This window comes from Erinaceus europaeus, chromosome 19 (assembly GCF_950295315.1).
Source record: "Erinaceus europaeus chromosome 19, mEriEur2.1, whole genome shotgun sequence".
Taxonomy (NCBI): Eukaryota; Metazoa; Chordata; class Mammalia; order Eulipotyphla; family Erinaceidae; genus Erinaceus; species Erinaceus europaeus.
The window spans coordinates 10,372,771-10,396,903 of record NC_080180.1 but is presented as its reverse complement, the minus strand read 5'-3'; the positions used below and the strand labels follow the sequence as shown (position 1 = coordinate 10,396,903).

The window sequence follows — 24,133 nt, the reverse complement described above, 5'->3', positions numbered from 1 at the left end:
AAAAGAGAAGGAGACACATGCAGACCTGATTCACCCCTTAGGTGAAGTCTGGGGTCCTTAAAATATGAATAACACGGGAGTCGGGAGGTAGCGCAGCGGGTTAAGCGCATGTGGCGCAAAGTGCAAGGACCTGCGTAAGGATCCAGGTTTGAGCCCCCAGCTCCCCACCTGCAGGGGAGTCACTTCACAAGTGGTGAAGCAGGTCCCTAGGTGTCTGTCTTTCTCTCTCCGTCTTCCCCATCTCTCTCCATTTCTCTCTCCTATCCAACAACAACGACAACAACAATAACTACAACAATCAAACAACAGGGCAACAAAAGGGAATAAATAATTTTAAAAATGAATAATACTATTAAACTATAGACAACTTTTTAAAACAATGTAAGTTGAAATTAAGCCATTTTATCTCTAAAAGCCATAATAATCAGAAATGCGTACTTGTATAGCCATAAACCACACCACCCAATTAAGAAGTCTCAATATTTCCAACTTATTTTATCTATGATATAGTTCAAAGGGCACAGCTACAATGAGTTTTTTTTTACTGGGATAGACAATGTTTTGTGACAACCATGCTAATTTTTCTTCTCCAGTCTCTGAATTTTTCAATTCATTCAAAATAGAGCACTCGAACAGTGGTGATCTCATTCATATGTGGTAATTAAGAAACAAAGGAAGGAGGGCAGAGACATGGGAAACCCTTAAGACAATCCATGATCTAGGGGACCAAGAGATACTTCACTCAGTAAAGTGCAAACTGTACCACATTCTGGGAGCTGGGGTTGAACCCCCCCCCTAGTCCCCATGTAGGACCACCATGCACATTAGAAGCTTCATAAGTTATGCATCTGTACAGTGGTGTGTGTGTGTGTGTGTGTGTGTGTGTGTTATGTGTGTGTGTGTTATGTGTCTTTCACACTAGATAGTTTTTTTAAGTCCATTGGAAGTAGTGGATCCATGTAGATTCATGCAAGTACTAAGTATATGAGAAGTCCTGGAGGCAGACTAAAAAAATAAATAAAAACAACTGGGGCTAGGCGGAGGCACACTCAGTTGAATGCACACAATATTATGCCCAAGGACCAGGGTTCAACCGCCAGCTCCCCACCTGCAGGTAGAAGCTTTGTGAGCTCAGGACTATAGGTGTCTGTCTTTATCCCTCGCATTCTATACCCTCCTCCCCTGTTGATTCCTCTCTGTCCTGTGAAAAAGTATGATAAAAGAAAAAAAAAATTTAAAGGAAAAATAGCTACCAGGGACAGTGGATTCACAGTGCCAGCACTGAACCCCAGTGGTAACCTTGGTGGCAATGGAGGAAGAAATAAATTAAATAAAACATAACAGAAAGAGAATGAAAGAAGGGAGGGAGGGAGGAAGGGAGGGAGAGGGGTGGTAAGAAGGAATTGAGGAGGCAGGTGAAATAGCATAATGGTTTTTATTTATTAGAAACAGCCAGAAATCAAGAGGGAAGAGAGAGAGAGAGATAGAGAGAGAGACAGAGAGAGAGAGGAGAGAGGAACGAGGAGGAGAGAGGAAGAGAGAGAGGAGAGAGGAACGAGGAGGAAAGAGGAAGAGAGAGGAGAGAGGAGGAGAGAGGAAGAGAGAGAGGAGAGAGGAAGAGAGAGAGAGAGGGCTGCTTCACCACTCTCAAAGCTTTCCCCATTGGTGGGGTCTGGAGTCTCGAACCTGGGTGCTTGTGCATTGTAGCATTCATGCTCAAGCAGGTGTGCCACCACCCAAAGTCCCAGGTTTGATCCCCTGAACCACCACCACAAGCCAGAACTGAGCAGTGCTCTGGTAAACATAAATATATAACTCAAGGATTACACCTACAGATCTGAGAGAGAGAAAATTGTATCCTTGAGGAAACAATCATATAAAACAGCACTCTTCTCAATAAGATATATGATTTAAAATAAAAATGTTAACAGGTACTTCTCAAAAATTTCCACATATACATTTTATAATCCTATTAGTGATTAAACTTTTCTCACTATATCTGTATATTGCATAGACTCTTTCTGCTTAATTCCCAGCCTTGTTCAAAACTACTTCCCACGTGTTTTTTTAATTTTATTTATTTATTTTCCCTTTTGTTGCCCTTGCCTTTTTATTGTTGTTGTAGTTATTATTGTTATTTATGTCATCATTGTTAGATAGAACAGAGAGAAATGGAGAGAGGAGAGGAAGAGAGAGAGGGGGAGAGAAAGAGAGACACCTGCAGACCTGCTTCACCACCTGTGAAGTGACTCCCCTGCAGGTGGGGCGCTGGGGACTCGAACTGGGATCCTTATGCTGGTCCTTGTGCTCCATGCCACGTGCGCTTAACTGGCTGTGCTACCACCCGACTCCCTACTTCCCATGTTTTTAAAAGCTCACTACTATGACAGAGTTTTAAAAAGATCTGGTGTCTCAAAAGGCAGGAGGGTGAAAGAGCGTAGATACTTGGCTCTGTGAAGCCTTTAGCATTCAGCTGCTATAAAAACACTGGTTTCAGAGGCACAGTCATCCTGGCCATTAGCAACATTTCCCTTTTACTAGTTAAATGAGAAAAAAACAAACAAACAAACAACATCATCTGTGAGATGTGGAAGCCAAAGGGAAAAAAGCAGTCATTAAAAAGAACCAATTTTATAAATGTAATAGAATTACAGAGGAGCTAGTATTGATTATTAGTGCATTTCTTAAGATCAGTATGATTTTACAGATGTAATTAGAAGGCTATTGCTACTGAAGAGTGGCAGTGCTGGATGTGTCTGCAGCAGATTAGTGCTGGTGTGATACATTTTGTGTTTTTCTACTCTGTGTGTCTGCAAGTTTTAATGACTATTGATAGAATTAAAATTATAAGCCACCAAATGCAGTATTATGAAAAGGAATGTGATGATAGCTTAGAGGGTAAATTTATATAGTGCAAACCAGCAGCTAAATAGAAGTGTTTTCAGCAGCCACATCTTATTTTGTTGTACGTTTTGTGCTCCTTTTTCTTCCATATTAAGTCCTAAATATCCACTTTCTTCTAAAGTCCCACATGCATATGCAGGTCTATATTTTTCAGGAATGGAATATGCATATGTGATTTTTAAAGGAACAATAGCAGCGGTTAACATGTTTTAAATGCACTGGATACATTTATGTATTCACATAGAGTAGTATCATAACTACTGCATAGAATTTAAGTGCTAATAAGGAAGGTCACTGGCAATGTGAGAATGATGTCAGCATTTCGATTAAATTTGTTGACATCATTCTTGTTTCCCATTCTTGTTTCCTATTGTCATAGGTTGAATAAAGTTATGATACATAGTGTAGAAAAGTAAACACTGCATGGACAAGGCACACATAGTGCCTGATGGAAATCAGAATTTATCAAAGGGAAATATACAATACTAATCAACTAATAGTGACTTTTTAAAAGGAAATCATTTTCAAAGCAATGTTCTGGCTGAATCGAGTCTAGCTCATTTGTTTGTTCCACACAAGAGCTGTACTTCTAAATAACAAAGTTACAGTAGGTTCTATAATGATGACACACGTTTCATTTAAATACCTCCAAAAGATTATGATGGGAAGATATTTATGTTCCTGTGAAGGCTTCAGGTAGACTGTAGCACTCAGTGAGAGCCAGTGGTGCCCTACTTAATTTAAATACAATGCATCTGAATGGATTCCAAGATGTCTTCAGGTAAAATGCTCTCATTATGATAATCAGACCCAGCAGCTGGCTTTCTATTCAGCATTCAGTTGTTTTTGTTTTCTAGTGCTTAATGAATGCATGGTCTAGCTCCAGCTGAGGTGAATCTTTAGGTAAAAGCAAAATTGCACCTATATGGTTCCAATTTAAGTACAACCATGTGTTCTGTATTGCACACTTAAATGACCTCAACGTCAGAATACTCTGAATTATTTATTATGTACTAGAACTAGATTACAGTGCTAGAAAGCAACCAGATATACCACTTCATATCCCCATCATCTTGATGACTCTCCATGGCAAACTGTATGGTTAGTTTATACACGTGTTAATCTGAACCTGGAGAGGGGTGGGAATTCTCTTCATTATTATGTATTAAGGCCCCAGACAACATACTCAAGGCAGTAGTGGTCAAAGAAAACCAACAGCAACACCAAATTTATAAACATCAAATACATTCAACTTTATCCTGTGCCAAGAGGGAGAAAAAATACGTGGAGTGTTTGTATTCATATCTGATGTACATCGCTACTCAAAGAGAATTTTCTTCACGTAAAGTGTCCTTAACAGCACTTCTCAGAATTATTCCAGTACTCTGCCTGGTTTGTCACCCAAAATTTATAAAATTGTAAGTTATCTTATAGCATTACAATCCAGACCAAATGTGGTAATTAAAAATGAGATATCTCAGGTCTCAATTTAACATGTAAGTTTTCTACACAAACTACACCTGTATATCTACAAAAGAAAGTTCTGTCTTATTTTTAATGAAATAGAACAGGAATCAAAGTCTGCTACTGAATGCCCAGTGTACCCACACAAGTCTGCACTTTGGCGCTTCTGTCTTCTAAGGGAAAAGCTTTGTTTTGTTTTGTTTTACTGCTTCGTAGCAGTAAAACAATTTATTAGTTAGGAGCCTCATAGCTATCTGTTTTTTTATATTACTATCTTTATTTATTTGTTGGATAGAGACAGCCATAAATTGAGAGGAAAGGGAGTGAGAGAGAGGGAGAGAGACAGAGACATGCCTGCAATACTGCTTCACCACTCTCAAAGCTTTGCCTTTGCAGGTGGGGACCAGGGCTCAAGCCCAGGTCCTGGCACACTGCAATGTGTGCTCAACCAGGTGCATCACTGCCCAGCTCCTTTTGTTTACTTATCTCAGATTGAAGGAACTTGACTGAAAGCCTCAGGCCCAGATATCTCACTTCTCTAGAGGTTTATCTGTCCTCCCAGCCAGGGGTCCTAGATCCTAAGATAGTCAACACTATAGTAGACAGGCTCATTTTTTATTGTGTAGGTGGAGAAAATAAAATCTCTCTGACCCCCTCTGTGCTGTTCAAGGCTAGGTAGGTATCCAAATAAGCATGAAGCAGATTAACAAGGGGAAAAAATAGCAACTCATCAACAATACAGATTCCTTCTGGGTGCCTGTAGTGTATCAAGGAGTCTGAAACTGCTAACAATAAATGCCACTGGGACCGATTTACAAGACTTTTCTGCAGAGGGTTTAGGAGAGCACAAAAGAGAAGTTAAAGTGACATTAAGTTCCACCTTCAACTGGAAGGAGAAAGCAGGGTCCCTGAAGCATAAAGCAGCTAAGGATCCCAGGTGTCTCCCCAGGATTGGATTGGCCAGCTCTGAAGGAAACTGCATCTCCACCCTCTCTAGTTCATTTGAGAGCGATTCTACATTCTGCCTCTAGGGGTCCCCACTATAATATTGATAGGTGTTTTTTACCAAACATATGTTCTAGGAATTACAGGTTTTTATTCCCCTATATGAAAAGTTGGAGTAGAGTTTTAGATAAAGCCTGTAGAATTAAAACAATTTGCTGTAGTTACTAAGAAGAGTTCACTTATTCTCTTAAAAAATCTATTTAATTGGTTAATTGATTGGTTAATTCATTTTAGTTTTATTCTTGATTTCCCATAGTCTACCTTTTTAGTTGTTGCAGGACAAAGAATAAATGAATCAGGTGGAATGACAAAATGTTTTGTTCAACTGAAGTATTAGAAGGAGAATTGAGAAAAACTATCACAATTAATAAAAAGTATCTAAGAACTAAAGCGAGCTGCCTTCAAAGTTCTCCACAATATTACACTTGGCAAATGCTTATCAGGTGTTTGAATCTGAGAGGAGAGACAATGACTGTTATTCTTCTGAGGAAACATGAACTGTACTAAATCTAATATAATACTAAAACTGCAACATTACTGAAAAGAGAGTATTTCAAGCAGATTTTAAAATCCATGATGTCAAATTATTTAGCCAGTAGGTTTTTTTCACATTACAAGCTGCATTAACAGCAGCTTGGGTTTTGCATGCTAAATATGTGAACTCTTGACCTCATCTTGGGTCTAATTATTTAGATTTGTTGGGGTGGAGTTTTCAGGTGCTGAAGTTTAAGAGCTTCACTATAGAAGGATACTATTTACGGGTCAAGTGAGGACTCTCCTGATAGAATGCTCAAGTCGCCCTATGCAAAGACCCAGGTTCAAAACCCGTCTCCGATGCCTGTGTATGGGGTTGGGGGGGTTCGTAATTCACAAATATCCTCTCTAGCATTCTCATTCACCCTCCTTCCAAAAAGAAAGATGAAGGAAAAATTTGTCACTTAGAATAGTAATCATGCAGGCACAAAGCCCCAGCAATAACCTTGCTACAGAAACATGTGTATTATCAATCTTTAAAATAATTCATGAAATAAAGCAACCCTCTTTTAAGAATTTAAGGATAACTTGATTCTAAATGTGCACCACAGATGCAAAACAGTCACCATGAAAGACTCTGTCAAGGACTTTGCCTTTGTATTGGAAGTTTTCACTCTTCATTATTGTCTCCAAATATCTGTCCTTCTGCCCCATACTTAGCACCTTTTTTCCCCCTTCAGAAATTGACTAAATATCATGGATCACCTCCACAGAGATTCAGTCTCTGGTCTATACAAAAATAAGACAACATTGCCTACAGTACCGTGGGCCACTACAGCACGCTGTCTGAAATAGCTCCCAGAACTTACCAGGATCAATGTATTTCTTTTATTTTTCACTTTTTCTCCAGAAAATGAGTACATTTGGACGAAGATGATAAAGAGTTCACAGATGTGTCCTTATCATGTCCCTGGCCTAGCACAGACAATTTTGGAAGCAAAAATAAAACTATGGTGGTACAAATTTATAAAATGATCAACATTCCACTGCAGAATTACAATTACTATATTAAATAACATACTAGAGGATATTGAACCTAGTAGAAATAATTTGACCCTTTGGGATATATTTGAGGTTTGAATCATACCACACCTCAAACAACAACAAAATAAAGAAATACAGACAGTTGTTATTAGGTAATCCAGTTCAGCATACAAGTATAATTATGTTGGCTTTAACTTAACAAAACATTATAGGATAATGTCAATAGGGCCAGTATAATATCTCACATGGATAATGTGTCATTTTGCCCTGTGTGTGACCCAGTTTTGATTCACCACACTCCATACTGAAGTGTTGTGGCCTCTTCCACTCTCTTATGCCTCTATGTTTCTATATTAAATGAATGAATGAATGAATGTATCTTTTAAATAGATATAAACCTTTTAAAGCCATAGCTACCATTTTCTCTTTTGATAATCTCTCCCCTACACATCTTTTACATGAAGACATTCATGTCTGAAGCTCCAGAGAGCAAGGTTCACTCCCTAGCACAGGCAGAAGCCAGAGCTGAGTGATACCAATGGGGGGGTGGAGGGGAATGAAAGAAAGAATAAGAAGGAGGAGGAGAAGAATCATTTAACATCTTGAGAAACTGCTAATGAGGTTGAACTTGGGTTTCCAAATATATTGTAAATGATAATTATTGTGATTTTTTTTCCCTCTTTTGCTGATTTTTTAAAACTTATTGATGGCTCCAAAATATCCTTGAGGTTTTGCAATTTCTCACTCTAAAGTGAATGGAGAAAAGAATCATTAGGATGATGAAAATAAATGGTTTCTTTTTTTCAATTTCCCTTAGAAAATGATAAAATATTACCTTAGCTTTTACTTGTTTTAATAATGCTACATTTATATTCTGTGCATAATGAAATAACTTTTTATGAGTACATCTTTCCTTGGGACAAAAAGCAATCAGTGAAAGCTGTTTACCTTAAGTGGCTTATTTTTCCTCTGCTTGACTTGGTTTCAGAATATTCACTCTAGTTAAATAAATTACAAATATTGCTTCTCCTACTCATAGCACATGACATATTTTATAAGCAAGAATTATTGTAATGTAGTAACCCCAGCTAAAGCATCAGGTGAACTTTTCAAATGAAAACATTCAGATAGATTTTTGTATTTGTGAATAAAAATAAATTTGCTTTTCAGGGAGTTTGGCCGCTGGAAAGTAAATAACCTTGCAGTTGAGAGAAGAAATTTCCTTGGCTCCCCTCTGCCTCTTGCCCCAGAATTCTTCCGCAACATAAGACTTTTGGGACGTCGACCTACCCTTCAACAAATCACAGAAAACCTTATCAAGAAATATGGGACCCATTTCTTGCTCTCTGCTACTCTGGGAGGTATGACTTTTTGAAAACATATGTACCAGTGTGCTTGTGCATAAAAAAACTATATAAATTGAGGGTTATGTGGCAACTAATGCAGATAGCTTGATGAGTTTTATTAGACACATGTATTGAGTTATTGCTGTATGTCTTGCATGACAAGGTAGAAAAATCACAATATTTATATCTGAAAATGATCTGTGTCATGTCATAGGGTGCACTAAATACAGAGCTCATCATTATACTCTTTAGGGTAGTGTGCCAAATTTTGTCAAAATATGAGTAATATGCTGTCAAGTTGTAGGTGGACATCATCACTTCAGATTACAGAGAAGAAGAGATAGTTACTGGAGTAAAAAATGAGATGTTTATAATTACATATTTTCATTTATTTATTTGTTTTGTCAGCAGGGTGTTACTGGGGCTCTATGCCTATATCATAAGGCCACCACTTCCAGCAGTCTTTTTTTTTTTCCATTTATTTTTTATTTGATAGAATAGAGAGAAACTGAGAGAGAAGGGGAGGTAAAGAGGGAGAGAGAAGGAGAGATACTTGCACCACTGCTTCACATCTTCACTACATTCCCCCACCCCGTGCAGGAGGGTGCCAGGGACTTAGACCTGGGTCCTTGCACATAGCAGTGTGTGTGCTCTAGCCCACTGGCCGCTGCCCAGCCCCCTATATTTCAGTATTTTGATATGGTTGATGTCAGATATAGAAAGAAAGTTAAGTGGGGCCATGTGGTGGCAGACCTGGTTGAGTGCACATGTTACAGTGCGCAAGGACCCAGGTTTGAGCCACTGGCCCCTACCTGCAAGGGGAAAGCTTCACAAGCGGTGAAGCAGTGCTGCAGGTGTCTGTCTCTCTCCCTCTCTATCACTCCTTCCCTCTCAATTTCTGACTATCTCCATCCAGAAAATAGATAAATATATTTTTTTAAAAAATAAAGATAAGCACGCATCAGTCATGCATAATGTAAAAGTAGAGACTAATCATTCTATTTCATTCTTAAATGATATTTGAGGAAGTGATACGCAATAGGAAATGTGTGTGTGATTTTATTTATGAAGCTCAAATATCTCAGATTCTATATATTTGATTTTACACAGGACTTTAAACAATGCCCACTCAATTTAGAAAGAGATGCTACTCTTTTCTATAATGAACAGCGATGTATAAAATAGGTTGAGATTGAAAAGTCATGAAAACAGTGAATCCTTTCTTGCCAGTTTCTCAATAGGTTTACCTGAAGTGGGCCAATTTTTTCACACCAATGACGCAGTGCAAAATGACCTGCTCTTCAAATTCCTGGCCTCAGAGGATCAGCCTTTTATTCTTTCCTTCACATGCCAGCCCAGTCGCCAATAACTCACATCTGTTGGCACCTCCAGAATATATCATATTTCAAATTCTTCCCTGAAGCAAGTCCCCATCCTGTTTCTTCAAGAATATTCCTTAACTGACCATTTCAAATACCAGCATCTCGCTGGGATTACATAAATGACCTGACACTGACTTTTACCTCAGACATCATCTTTTTTCTCTTGCTTCATCATGCTCTATTACTTTTAGCTACAATAATCTTCACATTTTTGTGCTTAAATGTTGCTTTCTCAGAGAGACCTCTCCAGATCACCCAGCCGGTAAAAATGTGCAGTCAACCACAAATTGTCTTTACTATTTCAAGGCCTCATTTCGTGTAATTTATAGCACTTGTTATGTAAAAGCACTTTGCCTACTGGTTTATTGTGTCATTTCTGCCTATTTCCTGGAAAATAAAGATCTTGCTTATTTCAGTCACCGTTTTACCCCTGCAGCCAACAAAATGCTCAGCACAAGATAGGTCCTCATTAAACGATTGTTAGATGAACAAATATGTGAAACTGTACTGTACTAGGAGACTGAAATTTCTGGTCACTAAATAAATATCAAGGCGGGGGGAGGGAAAGGGAGAGGGAGGGTAGGTTGGGAGAGGGAGAGAGAGATAGAGATAGAGGGTGAGGAGAGATTAAGTCCAAGTTTAGGAAGAAGATCGATGAATAAAGCAAAACTAGAAAAAGAAATAGGTCGGTTTCACAGATAAAAATTCTGATTAGAGAGAACCTGGTCCCAAGCAAGAGTAGGTGAGCAAAGCACATAAAACTGCAAAAGGAGAGTCCTGGAACATTGAAGAAACATATGCTACGTGACACTATAGAATTAAAGAAGGAAGTTGTTTGGTGTACATAAAGGCTTGCAGTTAATTAACTTAATTTTTACCTTTCTCGTTAAACAAATAGCAATAAAATAAGAGGAACTGAGAGAGGAGGGGGTGATAGAGAGGGAAAGAGACAGACATCTGCATTACTTGCTTCATTGCTCTTGAAGCTTCTCCCCTGCAGGTCCAGAGTGGGACTCAGACATAGGTCCTTCCTTGGGCCTGGTCACATGTATGCTTAAACAAGTGTGCCCCTGCCCACTCCCTGAGCCCCAAGTGAGCTGTCACTGGGGCCCAAGGTTATTGGGGATGAAAAAATGTCGGAGGTAATGATCAGGTGAAGAAATCATGAGGTAAAATTAGAAAAAAAAAATGCACTTTATCCATTTTTCCAGTTAGGTTCATCTCATTTGTGTTGGCGCTGTAGAGTGCTGGCTCTTTGACAGACGCCCAAAGTTCTGATCCATTTCAAAAACAGACAGAAAATTAATTCCTCTATAGTGGAAATCATGGTTCCTTTTAAAATGGCTCCATTTAAAATGGCCCCATTTATAACCATCTTTCACTGTGCTGAACAGTGATAAGATTTAAAGCAAGGGGAAAATTAATCATTTACAAAGAAAGGTCTAGTGGTTTTGAAACACACATAGGCTTTATGACCTTTATTTCAATAACGTGACATACCCAGAAAAATATTATATATATATTAAAGATATATATATATTAAATATATATATATATATATATATATATATATATCTTTTAAAAGGGGGGGAGAGAAAGGAACAAATGAAAAGTGAAAGATCAAAATACTCAAGGAATTCTCAAGGATACTCTTACTCTGTAGTATAGAAATTATGATGGCTTTTCAAAGTTTTTTATTGGTTTTTTTCTTACTGTTGATATATATATATATATATTAATATTTATTTTTTCCCTTTTGTTGTCCTTGTTGTTTTATTGTTGTAGTTATTATTGTTGTTATTGATGTCCTTGCTGCTGGATAGGACAGAAAGAAATGGAGAGAGGAGGGCAAGACAGGGGGAGAGAAAGATAGGCACCTGCTTCACTGCCTGTGAAGCAACTCCCCTGCAGGTGGGGAGCCGGGGGCTCAAACCGGAATCCTTATGCTGGTCCTTGTGCTTTGCACCACATGTGCTTAAGCTGCTGTGCTACCACCCGACTCCCTTTTTTCTTACTGTTTTAGCATTATAAATGCTATAATTTGACCTTAAGAAAGTTCTTGTAAACCTTGTTTGAAAACACCTGTGAGATTAAATCACTCCTTCAGTTTGTTAAATTAATGATGACAGGGAGTCAGGCTGTAGTGCAGCGGGCTAAGCACAGGTGGCGCAAAGCACAAGGACCGGCATAAAGATCCCGGTTCGAACCCTGGCTCCCCACCTGCAGGGGAGTCGCTTCACAGGCGGTGAAGCAGGTCTGCAGGTGTCTATCTTTCTCTCCTCCTCTCAGTCTTCCCCTCCCTCTCTCCATTTCTGTCTGTCCTATCCAACAACAACAACAACAATAATAACTACAACAATAAAACAACAAGGGCAACAAAAGGGAATAAATAAATAAAATATTTTTAAAAATTAATGATGACAATATGCTCTCTCTCAAAATTTCTTTGCTCCAGTTATTTAAGACTTATTTGAAAAATGGTGGGGGGCAGCACTGGCACCAGCAAACCCAGGTGAACATATATCGCTGTGTGTAAGGACACAGGTTTAAGACCATGGTTGACACCTATGGGGGGAATCTTCAGAAGTGGTGAAGCAGAGCTGCAGGTGAATTTTCTATCTCCTTCTCTACTTTACCCTCCCATTTTAATTTCCCTCTGTCCAACTAAGTAAAGTGGAAAAATAAAGGGGATAAAAGGACCAACAGGAACAGTGAACTTGTGTGTGTGTGTGTGCAGGCACTGAGCCCCAGGAGTAACCCTGGCAGCATTCAAGAAATAAATAAATAAAATACTTTTTTTTCTTAATCTCGATAGATGAGTGTAATTTGTATCTTCCCACAACTAGCCTCTCAGTATTCTGTGGGTCCAATTTTTCTATTGAAATTAATTTTCTCTAAAAATTCTGTTTTTCTTCAGGAATCTGTAGTGTGATATTAATTATTTAGCTAAAATGCATGAAATTATTTCAGTAGCTTAATGATATAAACTATTTGCAATTGAAATGCATACTAGAATGATTTCAGGCAATTTTTAAATTATTACTGTTGAAATTACACTAGACCTTTTTTGTTACTGCTAAGTATATTTTAACTTCATATGTTTTACATGATTGAACATGAAATTGTATTATTATTTCATTTTGATAAAACTGAGGATTGTAATACTCATCTTTTGCTAAATGTTCCTCCCCAACTCCTCACCCCCCCCCCCCGCCTTACCTCTCTCAGGTCTCCTTCCATAATTTTCTGAAGCTTAGGGATTGTTTTTAATATTCAAGATCTGAAAATGCTTTGTATTTAAGTCAACATTTTAAACAAAAACCCTGTTGTTTTATAACTAGATGTTTCCTAAGTAACTCAACCTTCATCTAAATTTAACGATTTTTCAAAACAAGTTGAGTGTGAAATTCTCACTACAAATATCCAAGTGAAAGAAAGTAAATGAGTGATGGTGCTTTCCACCAGAGTTATTTGGTACATCATATTATTGACATAGACATAAAACTTTAGATAGCATATTTGAAGCCTTAAATGGAATATTTTATGATAGATAAAGCCAGTGATTGAATTATCTTCCTATAGGGGAAAATAAATTTTAAAAAACCTTCTTCAGTATATATCATTTTCCCAATTTATTTCATCTTATGGCTTCTAGACTATTTATCAATATAGTAATGCAGCTGGCTTCTATTTTGGATAATGATATCCAAACTCCATCACTGTTTAAATATCTAAAATAAGCTATTCACTTTAAAGAATCAATCTTGAAAGCGATTACACTCCTGGGACATATTGATTTCTAGCTGTGGGATAAAGTTTATGACTATTTCTGTAACATATTTCATTATAATACAATATGTGACAAATACAAAAATAAAATTGTATCAGTGTACTGCATATAGAAGTACCAAGAGAAAAATGAATGAGTAGGAAAAACAAATATCTGAAAATCTGTGAGCTTATTGGGGAGTGGTCAGTTGTCAATTAGAAATCATCAGTGCTAGCTCAGCTAAAAACAGGAAGGGGCATATAAGGAGGGAGACCACAGTGTTTATGAAAATGCTATAACACAACATGTGTAGTAGTTTTAAATGATCCTCACCTCTACAATTACATAGACTGCCGAACCAGTCATCAGCATAGCCCTGGAAAAACATGTATTTCTTCTCTTTATTTTTTTCTCCTCATTCTTTTTTTATTATAAGAGAGGAGACAGAAATCCAGAGAGAGAACAAAATAATGGTCATCTCTGGTGTAAGGTGCTGCTGAGAGTTGAACCTGTGGCTTTGGGATCTCTGATCTGCAAGTTCTGTGCTATCATCCCTAGTCCTGCCAGTGTTTTCTATATTGTGAGAGTGAAAAAAGAAAATGCTAATTGAGAGCCCACCAAAGCACTTGTTGCAAGACTGTATCTATGTTTGTTTTTATTTTTTAAATACAAGACTATTTCTCAGCTTCCCCAGAGACACACCTTACTAGGGAAAGAGAGAGGCAGACTGGGGGTATGGACCGACCAGTCAACGCCCATGTTCAGCGGGGAAGCAATTACAGAAGCCAGACCTTCTACCTTCTGCAACCCTCAACGACCCTGGGTCCATGCTCCCAGAGGGATAGAGAATGGGAAAGCTACCATGGGAGGGGGTGGGTTATGGGGATTGGGTGGTGGGAATTGTGTGGAGTTGTACCCCTCCTACCTTATGTTTTTGTTCACTAATCCTTTCTTAAATAAAAAATTTTTAAAAAAATCTTTTTATGTTATTTATTATTGGATACAGACAGAGAAATTGAGAGAGGAGTGGGAGATAGACAGAAAGAGACAGAAAGATACCTGCACCCCTGCTTCACCACTTTGTGAAGCTTTCTCCCTACAGGTGGGGACCAGGGGCTTGGACCCGGGTCCTTGCACACTGTAGTATGTACGCTTAGCCAGGTGCACCACCACCTGGCCCTAAGACTATACCTTATAGTTAGCATATTACTCAGCAGAAGCATTTTATCAGATGTTTGTTTAATACAGCATTTTATATTTGTCTAAACAGCAAATATTTTCTTTATTGTGAGAATGAAAAATGGATTTACTAGCCTTTCATTTTTTATAGCACTGCATTATTTTTTTTTATGAAAAAGAGAGAGATACCAGAGCACCAGATATCAGGAGCACCAGTGAGCTCCTGATTTATGGTGGCTCCTGGGATTGAACATTTGAGACTCAAACATGCAAATCATCTGTTTTAGTATACTGAGCTATCTATCTCTCTACTCTATAAAGTGTTATTGCAAATTTAATTTCTATTTCAATAACCACACAATGTGTACGTGACTATGCCTGCAGTGTGGTTGAAAAATGTTATGACATTATTATTATTATCATCATTATTATTGTTTAAGTACATCTTTCAAAAAAAAAAAGGTTAGATGTCCGGCTTTAAGATACAAAATGGCTGGAATGTCAGATATATTCTTCTTTCTATCTCATTGCATTCTATAAGTATATCATTTTTTTAAACATTTATTTCTTTACTTTCCTTTTGTTGCCCTTATTGTTTTATTGTTGTAGTCATTACTGTTGTTGTTATTGATGTCGTTGTTGGATAGGACAGAGAGAAAAGGAGAGAGGATGGGATGACTGGGGGGGAGGGACAGAAAGACACCTGCAGACTTGCTTCACCACATGTGAAGTGACACCCCTCTACCCCCGTAGGTGGGGAGCCGGGACTCAAACCAGGATTCTTAGGCGGGTCCTTGCACTTTACGCCATGTGCGCTTAACCTGCTGCACTACCGCCCGACTCCCACCATATAAAATTTTGATATTTTCTCTTGAATTTAGAAATAGTCAATTCTCACTTTTCTCTATGGGAATTACATTCTTTATAAAGATTTCACAGAAAATTTTTAATTCTATGCCACTCACCACCTTCTTTCAAAATCGATTAACAGCTGCCTTCCTCACTTTCACTTAGGTTCTTCCTAGGAAGTAAACTTTCCTTTTATTTCAGTTCAACTGTAACAGGTAAATAATTCAATCTGACAAAACACTTATTTCTTAAGCAAATCTAAATAATTACGTCGACGTTTATAAAACAGTTTGCTCTCTTGCAATGCATTTCTGCTTTAAAAGAAAGAACTGAAAGGAAAAGAAATACTTTCTGCAGCTTCATGTCCCAGGGATTAAAATAATGGTACCTAGTGAATAGAACATTATCATTTAGAATTAAATATTTACTCACACTGCTTAAGATTAAGTATATCAGTTTGTCTCTTTCTCTATATCTTTCTCATCTCCATTTCATAGTTTGATAAAAAATAAAATGTAAAACTGATTAGTATTAATGCACTTTTAGTGGTTTACAAGGTACTCATCTTCTAAAATGATTTGAAACATCTATCTAAATAGCAATAAAGAGGGGCCAGGCAGTAGAGCACCTGGTTAAGTGCACATAGTATAGTGAGAAAGGACCTGGGGTAAAGCCTCTGGTCCCCACCTGCAGGGGGAAGCTTCATAAGCAGTGAAGCAGAGATACAGGTGTATCTCTCTGTTTCTTTTTTTTTTTTAATATTTATTTTTATTTTATTTATTCCCTTTTGTTGCCCTTGCTGGGTTTTTTTTTATTGTTGTAGTTATTATTGTTGTTGTCGTTGTTGGATAGGACAGAGAGAAATGGAGAGAGGAGGGGAAGACAGAGAGGGGGAGAGAAAGATAGACACCTGCAGACCTGCTTCACTGCCTGTGAAGCAACTCCCCTGCAGGTGGGGAGCCGGGGTTCGAACCGGGATCCTTATGCCGGTCCTTGTGCTTTGCACCACCTGCGCTTAACCTGCTGCGCTACAGCCCGACTCCCTTCTTTTCCTTTCTATCTTTCCTTCCCCTTTCATTTTTTTCCTTCCTTCCTTTTTTCAATATTTTCCTTCCCCTTTCTATCTTTCCTTCCCCTTTCAATTTCCCTGTCTCTATCTATCCAATAATAAATTTAAAATATTAATAACAATAAAAAGGTAACAAAGAAGAAAATAATTTGAAAATTGCTAAGCTGGTTGATCTTGAAGCGGTATTCTTGGCAACTGATTTATATATAAATGTTAAGTTTAACAATTTTGTAAATCCAGTCACATGTATTTCTGGTTCCTCTTTATAGCATTTCCTAAGATAGATAAATCACCTGTCCACTTGTTTGACAAACATGTACTGAGTTAGCTACAGCAGTGAAATACCAAAGACTTTACTTAAAGAAGCACACAGGCTACTGATAAAGACAGACATTTAAATTGGTAATAGATTTCACTATGATTTAGCACCTCATTACTTGAGATGGTCCACGGACACACAGCATCAGGGTCACCCTAGAGCTTGTTAGAAATGCAGAATCTCAGGTTCCATCTCAGATTAATGAACAGGAATCTACATGGTAACAAGATCTCCAGGTGATTTATATGCACACTGAATAGGAACAGCACCAGTTAAAGTGCTTATACACATTTAGACTGTACTTAACTATTCCAGAAATCTCACTTCAGAGAATACGTCAGATCGAACTAATAGCAGGATTCAGTAACAATAACATAGCAAAATGCTAATTCTGGCATTGCTTGCAAATAACTCCAGGACAGAAGCAACTGCACTGTATTTCACTCAGGACTGATGTAGTTTTGTCTAAGCGCAGAGCTGTTCATGACCTCTATATTCATGGCATTGCCCTATACAAATGTTTTATGTAGGTGATTTAGTTTAGGAAATATTTGGATTTTTTTTTCTTTTTTGTTGAGGGAGTTGCACCTGGTTAAGTGTGCACATGAGCAAGGATCTGAGTTCAAGCTTGGGGTCCCCAACTATAGAGGGAAGCTTCACTAGCTGTAAAGCAGAGGGGCGGGTGTCTTTCTCTCTCCTTATCACCCTCCCTCAATTTCTCTCTGTACTAGCAGATACATAAAGAAAAAAAAATAAAAATAAAGCATATGTCAAAAAAGTATTAGTCCAGTTGCTTTCCTTTACTGTGCTTTACAAAACATTTACAAAAGTTTCTTTGCTAAAGCTATAGAAGGCTAGTTTTTTCCTTCACAAAAGATCTTACAGATGCCAATTGGTGATAAGCCAACATGTCTTTTTCTTCTTCTGTCTTTATATAGTTGTGTCTGCTTCGCATCAGAAGCCTATTTTTCTTATGTTTTTCCCCTACTGTTTTTTTTTTTTAATTTTCTAAATCACTTTTTTTTTTCTATAGAACTTCATTAATGGAAAGAGAGAAATCATCAGAATGCATACTTGTAAACCTGCTAAGCTAAGGAAAGATGATGATCAGTAAAATAAAGTAAATACTGTTAAAACTGAACTTTGGGGGGGGGGCATGGCAGTAGCTCAGTGGGTTAAGCGCACATAGTATAAAGCGCAAGGACCCTTGCAATGATCCCGGTTTGAGTCCCTGGCTCCCCACCTGCAGGGGGATCGATTCCCAAGTGGTCAAGCAGTTCTGCACATGTATATCTTTCTCTCCGCCTCTATCTACCCATACCCTCACAATTTCTCTCCATCCTATCAAGTAAAACAGAAAAAAAATAATAATAATAATAAAAAGAATAACGAATTACTTTCACCTCATCTTGGATGGAACTTGAAGGAATCATGTGAAGTGAGATGAGTCAGAAAGAGAAGGGTGAATATGAGATGATCTCCATCCCTGACAAGAGGTTGAGAAATAAGGACAGAAAGGGGAAACACAAGTTTGGGGTTCGGACTGTGACTTTCCAGGGGACTTTCACATCCTGGTGCTGATGGCGGAGGAGGACCTAGGCTGGAGGTCCCAGTGATTTGTAGAAAACCGAGAAATTTTACACATGGACCAACAACTGTATTTATTGTGAGCAAATAATCCTGCCAATACAGATATAAAATCAACAAATACATTTGCATTACATTTAAATGTAATTTCTAAAAGAAAGCATACGAAAATATTCCAAGACTGCAGTGCATGGACACCATCAAAAAATAGAGTAAAAAGATGCATCAGAGCAAACTTCAAAACAATTACCTTTAGACCATGTTTCTCATAGCTATTTCTGTCAGAAGGGTCTCTACTCAATCTACAGTTCTTTCAAGTAGGTTGACAGAGGCAGAGAGATATCTCACAGGCACAGCACATACTTGCCATGTGTGCAACTCAAACGTGAACCCCAGCACCCACAAGATGGGAGTGCTACAGCACCTGGGAAATCTCTGGAGTTGTGGTGGCCCTTCCACTCTGGCCTTTTCTCGCTTCCTGTCTGTATGCAAAAAGCAACAGACTGGGGAGATATGAATGGTAATGCAAAAGCCTTTCATGTCTAAGTCTCCAGGTTCCAGGTTCCACACTCAGCACCAATGTAAACCAGACACTGAGCAGCACTCTTTTAAAATTAAATTAAATTACCCCCCACAAACCTAAGGACTGTGAAATCATGCATGGGTAATATTCAGAATATGTGAAAATATCATCATCATCATCATAGCAATAATAGAAATGTGAAACTGACATTCCCAGTAATGGTTGAGGAAGGGATAACTTCCCCCTACCCCTTGATTTTCTTGAGCTGGTTGAATAATGAAAGCACAGTCAGAGAAGTAAGTACAACTAAATAAAATGTGAGGAAATTAAGAGGGAGTGATAAAAGTTCCAGTGATACTGCAGGACCTAAATTGACCTCAACCTGCAGTAATCCCCATCCTGAAGTTGTATGTGTTCATAAGACTTGTCCTGAACACCTTTAATTAAGGCCAGACAAGTAGCTCACTTAGAATTATTACACAGGTGCTCCTTCACCATGTGAGATCCAAGTTTGAACCTCACCTGAACACACTGAAGGAAGGTTCATTGCTGTGATCTCTTTCTGCCTCTGTCTCTACCTAATAAGTTAATAAACGCATAAATAAAGTTGAATGGCCAGGAATACATCTAACAAAATTGTATTTCCCCCTAGGTGGTAAAGTAAAAAAAAATATCCAGTCAAATAGTGAGTTATGTTTTATCAGTAAAAAGGAATGAAATAAATGAAAAAAAGAAAAAAAAAAAGGAAGAGCAGAAAAACTCAGTGGATTCTAACTGTAATGTGTCTGTCTCCTTAATATATGTTTTGGCTTTGGTTATGCTCTGGGCATCTCCTTATTCTGGAAATCAAAGTGAAAAGGATACTCTTTGGAATTATCTTCCTGCAGATAATAAAAGCAAAGAGTTAGGCTTTCTTTTATGATGCTTCCCCAAACTACATCAGAGGTTATTTGGCTATGCTATGTATTTTCTATCCCAATACCAGGTTCTAGATTGTTTTGGGTTTTTTTGCCTCTATGGTTATTGCTGAGGCTCAGTGCCTGCATTATGAATCCACTGCTCCTGAAGGATATTTTTTCCAATTTTTTTGCCCCAGTTATTATTGTTATTATTGCCATTGCCGCTGCTGGACAGGACAGAGAAATCGAGAGAGGATGGGAAGACAGAGGGGGAGAGAAAGACACCTGCAGACCTGTTTCTCCACTTGTGAGGGAGTGAGGGGCTCAAACCTGGATCCTTACGCCAGTGCATGTGCGTCACGCTATGTATGCTTAGCCTAGTGTACTACCACCTACCCCTTCAAGATTTTCACTCATAAACTGTTCATAGATTACTGTTATTGATTTAAACCTATGATCCTTTTACTCATTCTCTTATCCGTTGCATTTTTATTCTAACTTTTATAGAAAATTAACTCTGTCCTTGCTAAGTGGAATGCATGAGAATGAAAACTGAGAAAAACCCAAGTGAAAGGATAATAGTATGTTGATTCTGTACATTTCTGTTCCTCATGGAGAAGACATGAAAATCAGGCCAGCAAAGGAACAAAACTCTGAGTCCCACAGCCTCTCAAATGTAACTGCCCCTAGCCTCAGAGCCAGTCACAAGATAACATTCAAGTCATTATTTTTTATTGTCTTTTTTTTCTATATAAAAGGATTTTTAACACAAAAGCTTCATGTCCATAAAATACCACAGTATTTTAGTTGTAAAAGACACAGCTGCATATTTCTATGTAAAATAATCACATCTTTTCATGTTTCTGCAGTCATTAATCCTTTTTGCTTTTTTAACAGACTCAGAATGTTGAATCATTTTCAAAAATCACATTTAATTTTTTACAAAAAATTCCACGAGATACAGCTGGTTTTAGAAAAGTCTGAATAAAAATTACATTTCAAAACAGTTTTTTAGTTGATTGACTATCATCTCAGTCTCCAAATCTGAATATTGTCTGGTATTAGTATAGAATTCTGATGAATCTTTATAAGTGAATAGTGAGAGGATATTTATGATTAAATTTGACAATGTAACATTTCTGAAAACTGATTGAAAAAAATCTCTATGACTGAAAATAAGATGTCACAAAAGTATGGTAGTTACATATAGTTTGTAAAACCAGATCTCCTAGAGAAGTCAGTTTACTTTCCATGTAGGCTGAGTGACCCTGTAGAATATCCAAGATATTTGATAATATGTGATTAAAAAAAAAACTTGAAAGTAGCATAATCTAGCTGGCTACCTCAAATAGTTCTCTTTTCTGTTGTAAGTAGGTTTTAAAACAAGACTTTCTTAAAATAAATACATAACCAAGGTAATTTAAACTTCAGACTGAAACTACCTCACATAATTCACTACAGGGAGAGTTTGTGCATACATGGATTAGTGTTGCACTATAGAGAAGAACCGTTTTATGAATGGCTTCTCTTTGCCCAGTTATTGGAAAGAATAACCAACTACTATTCTTAATAGTCATATATATCTTGATTACAAGATCCACTAGAAAACAGTTTTGACTAAGTTTGGGCTCCTGTAGTGAAATTCAATATCTCTGAAATTCTTACTTATGAAAATGCAAAGCCTCCTCATTTACTGTGAGGCACTAATAAAAATGGAGAGGAAAAGGAAATCAACATTTATTGTGCATATAATATGTGTCCTGTCAGGCTCCAGAGAGGAGTTATTCGGTCGCATGTTCTCAAGTAGTGGAGAGTACAATATTGTGTCTTTCAGGCCTGGAGATGCTAAGAACACTTACAGCTACTTACAGCTCTTCCAAAGCTCCATAAACTGGGAAACTTCAAGAGAGGTGGAGCTGTGTATATACACCAGATGTATATACTTCTCTCTGTCTCTCTTTCCCTCTCCAAAAGAGAAAAAAGAATAAGACATGGCTACCGGTAGTGGTGGACTTGTAGTGAAGGCACCTACTCCCAGTGATAACCCTTATGGAAAAAAAAAAGAAAGAAAAATAAGAATTTAGAATGCTTCCTCATTTGATTTTCCTATTGTCTATGTGTACTGATTGCTTATACATTTAGTGACATTTGTTTTATCACTTGCATTGCAAGAGTGAGAGGTTCTCTTAACTAATGATCTCTAGCACAGTCATTATCCCCTTGTAACATGGGGTAATCTAACATTTGCAAAATATTCTTCTGTATGTAAGAGAGGAATTTATTTATTTAGGAGGGAAAAACCAGCAGAGGTGATACTGGAGATGGAACCTGTGCCTTCATGCACGAGAGTTTGGTGCTCGAATTGCAGGAGAACCTCTTAGGTCATCCAAAATGTTCTTTTATTTATTTAGTCTCCATAGTTTTAGATGGGGCTCAGTGTCTGCTCTACAAATCTACTACTACCAATTGCAATTTTTTTTCTTATATAGGACAGACAAAAATTGAAAGGGGAGGGGAGATAGGGAGAGAGAAAGAGACCTGCAGACCTGTTTCACTGCTTCTCCACTTGTGAAGCGACCCCCAACCCACACAGGTGGGGAGCCAAGGGCGCAACCCGGGATCTTTGCGCTTGGCACTATGTATGAGTAACTCAGTACACCACCCCTGACCCCCACAAAAGGTTCTTTTTTTTTTTTCTTTCTTTCTTTCTTTCTTTATTTATTTATTTTTTATTTAAGAAAGGATTAATTAACAAAACCATAGGGTAAGAGGGGTACAAAAGGTTCTTAACCCAAGTTAATTTTAATTCTCTCTTAAAGCATAAACTAGCCCCATCTTTTTTCTTCTCTTCATGATAAATGACCCAACCGAGGTCCTATTAAGAAAAAAACTAATGCCAGTTGTCCACCTGAAAATTAAGGAGGCAATTAAAAAGACAGAACATATTTATTTAAGCTCAATGATTTGCAGTGCATTTAAACAGATTCAAGGAGAAACCCAAGACAACCTTTGATGAGGAAGGAACAGATAGATGTTTATGGAAATACAAGAGAAAGTTGAGATTAGTGGTTAAAAAAGAATCAGTTTGTTTGAGAAGCTTAAACCATAACTAGACAGAATTGTCACTAATTCTGTTCCCTGGCAAGAAGCCTGTCTTCAGTTCTCATGGCCTGAATGACTTCTATCACTTTTTACCTTACATCTCCTTTTTCTTTTTTTCCTCTCCCCCACTTTTTTTTTTTTAGATTGGATAGAGACAACCATAAATTGAGAGGGAAGGGGGGGTGTTAGAGAGGGAGAGAGACACCTACAGCTCTGCTTCTCCATTTGCAAAGCTTTTCCCCTGCAGGTGGGGACTGGGGCTCAAACACGGGTCCTTGCTCATTGTAACATAGGTGTTCAACCACGTTCACCACCACCTGACCTCCCTTGTACCTTCTTAAAATAATTATTTTTGGCCTAGCAAAAGTTCTCTGGTCCAGTTCCAAGCTCTTGAGCCTCTTTCACTAAGACAGGTTATGTCTGTTTGCTTGTTTGCTTTGCCTGTTTATTTTTCCCATAAAAGCAGCTTAATTCTGGCAGTTGGTGATGCCAGGGATTACACCTGGGAGCTCTGAGGCTACAGACAGGCATGCCCCACACTCTAATACCCACCAAGATATCTCCCTGGCCCTTAAACTATCATTAAATTAAAGAAAATGCTGTTTCAGAAATGGCATAGTATTATTGTTATTATTATTGTTACTGCTATTGTTATGTACACCTGAGTTATGCTTCACACCAACACTATGAATCCACAGCTCCTGGCAGATACTTCTTTTCATCTTTCTCCAAGGTTATTGCTGGGACTTGGTGCCTGCACCACGAATCCACTGCACCTGGACGCTACTTCTTTCCCTTTTTGTTGCCCCTATTGTTTTTTATCGTTGTTGTGGTTATTGTTGTTGTTATTGATGTCATTGTTGTTGGAAAGGACAGAGAAATGGAGAGAGGAGGGCAAGACAGAGGGGGACAGAAAGATAAGACACCTGCAGACCTGCTTCACCACTTGTGAAGTGACTCCCCTGCAGGTGGGGAGTCGGGGGCTCGAACCAGGATCCTTGAACCAGTCCTTGTGCTTTGTACCATGTGTGCTTAACCTGCAGTGCTCCCACCCGACCCCCCTTTTTTTTTTTTTTTTTTTTGCCTCCAAGGTTATTGCTGGGGCTTGGTGCCTGCCCTACAAATTCACTGTTTCTGCGACCATTTTTCCAATTATTATTATTATTATTATTATTTTGGATCGTACAGAAATAATTTGGGATGAGAGGACAAGACAGA

General features: G+C 38.1%; 1 protein-coding gene across 3 annotated transcripts in view; it reads left to right on the top strand.

The window, feature by feature from the left end:
* The window catches only part of BRINP3 (BMP/retinoic acid inducible neural specific 3), a 415,839-nt gene that overhangs the window by 192,869 nt on the left and 198,837 nt on the right, over positions 1–24,133 (top strand). For 2 of the 3 annotated variants that reach the window (XM_007528705.2, XM_016190641.2), the window contains exon 3: positions 8,062–8,252. The exons of the other annotated variant lie outside the window; for it this stretch is intronic. In XM_007528705.2, coding sequence (XP_007528767.1) covers positions 8,062–8,252 — 191 coding nt within the window. The remainder of the gene's footprint in view (positions 1–8,061; positions 8,253–24,133) is intronic. 3 annotated transcript variants of the gene reach the window in all.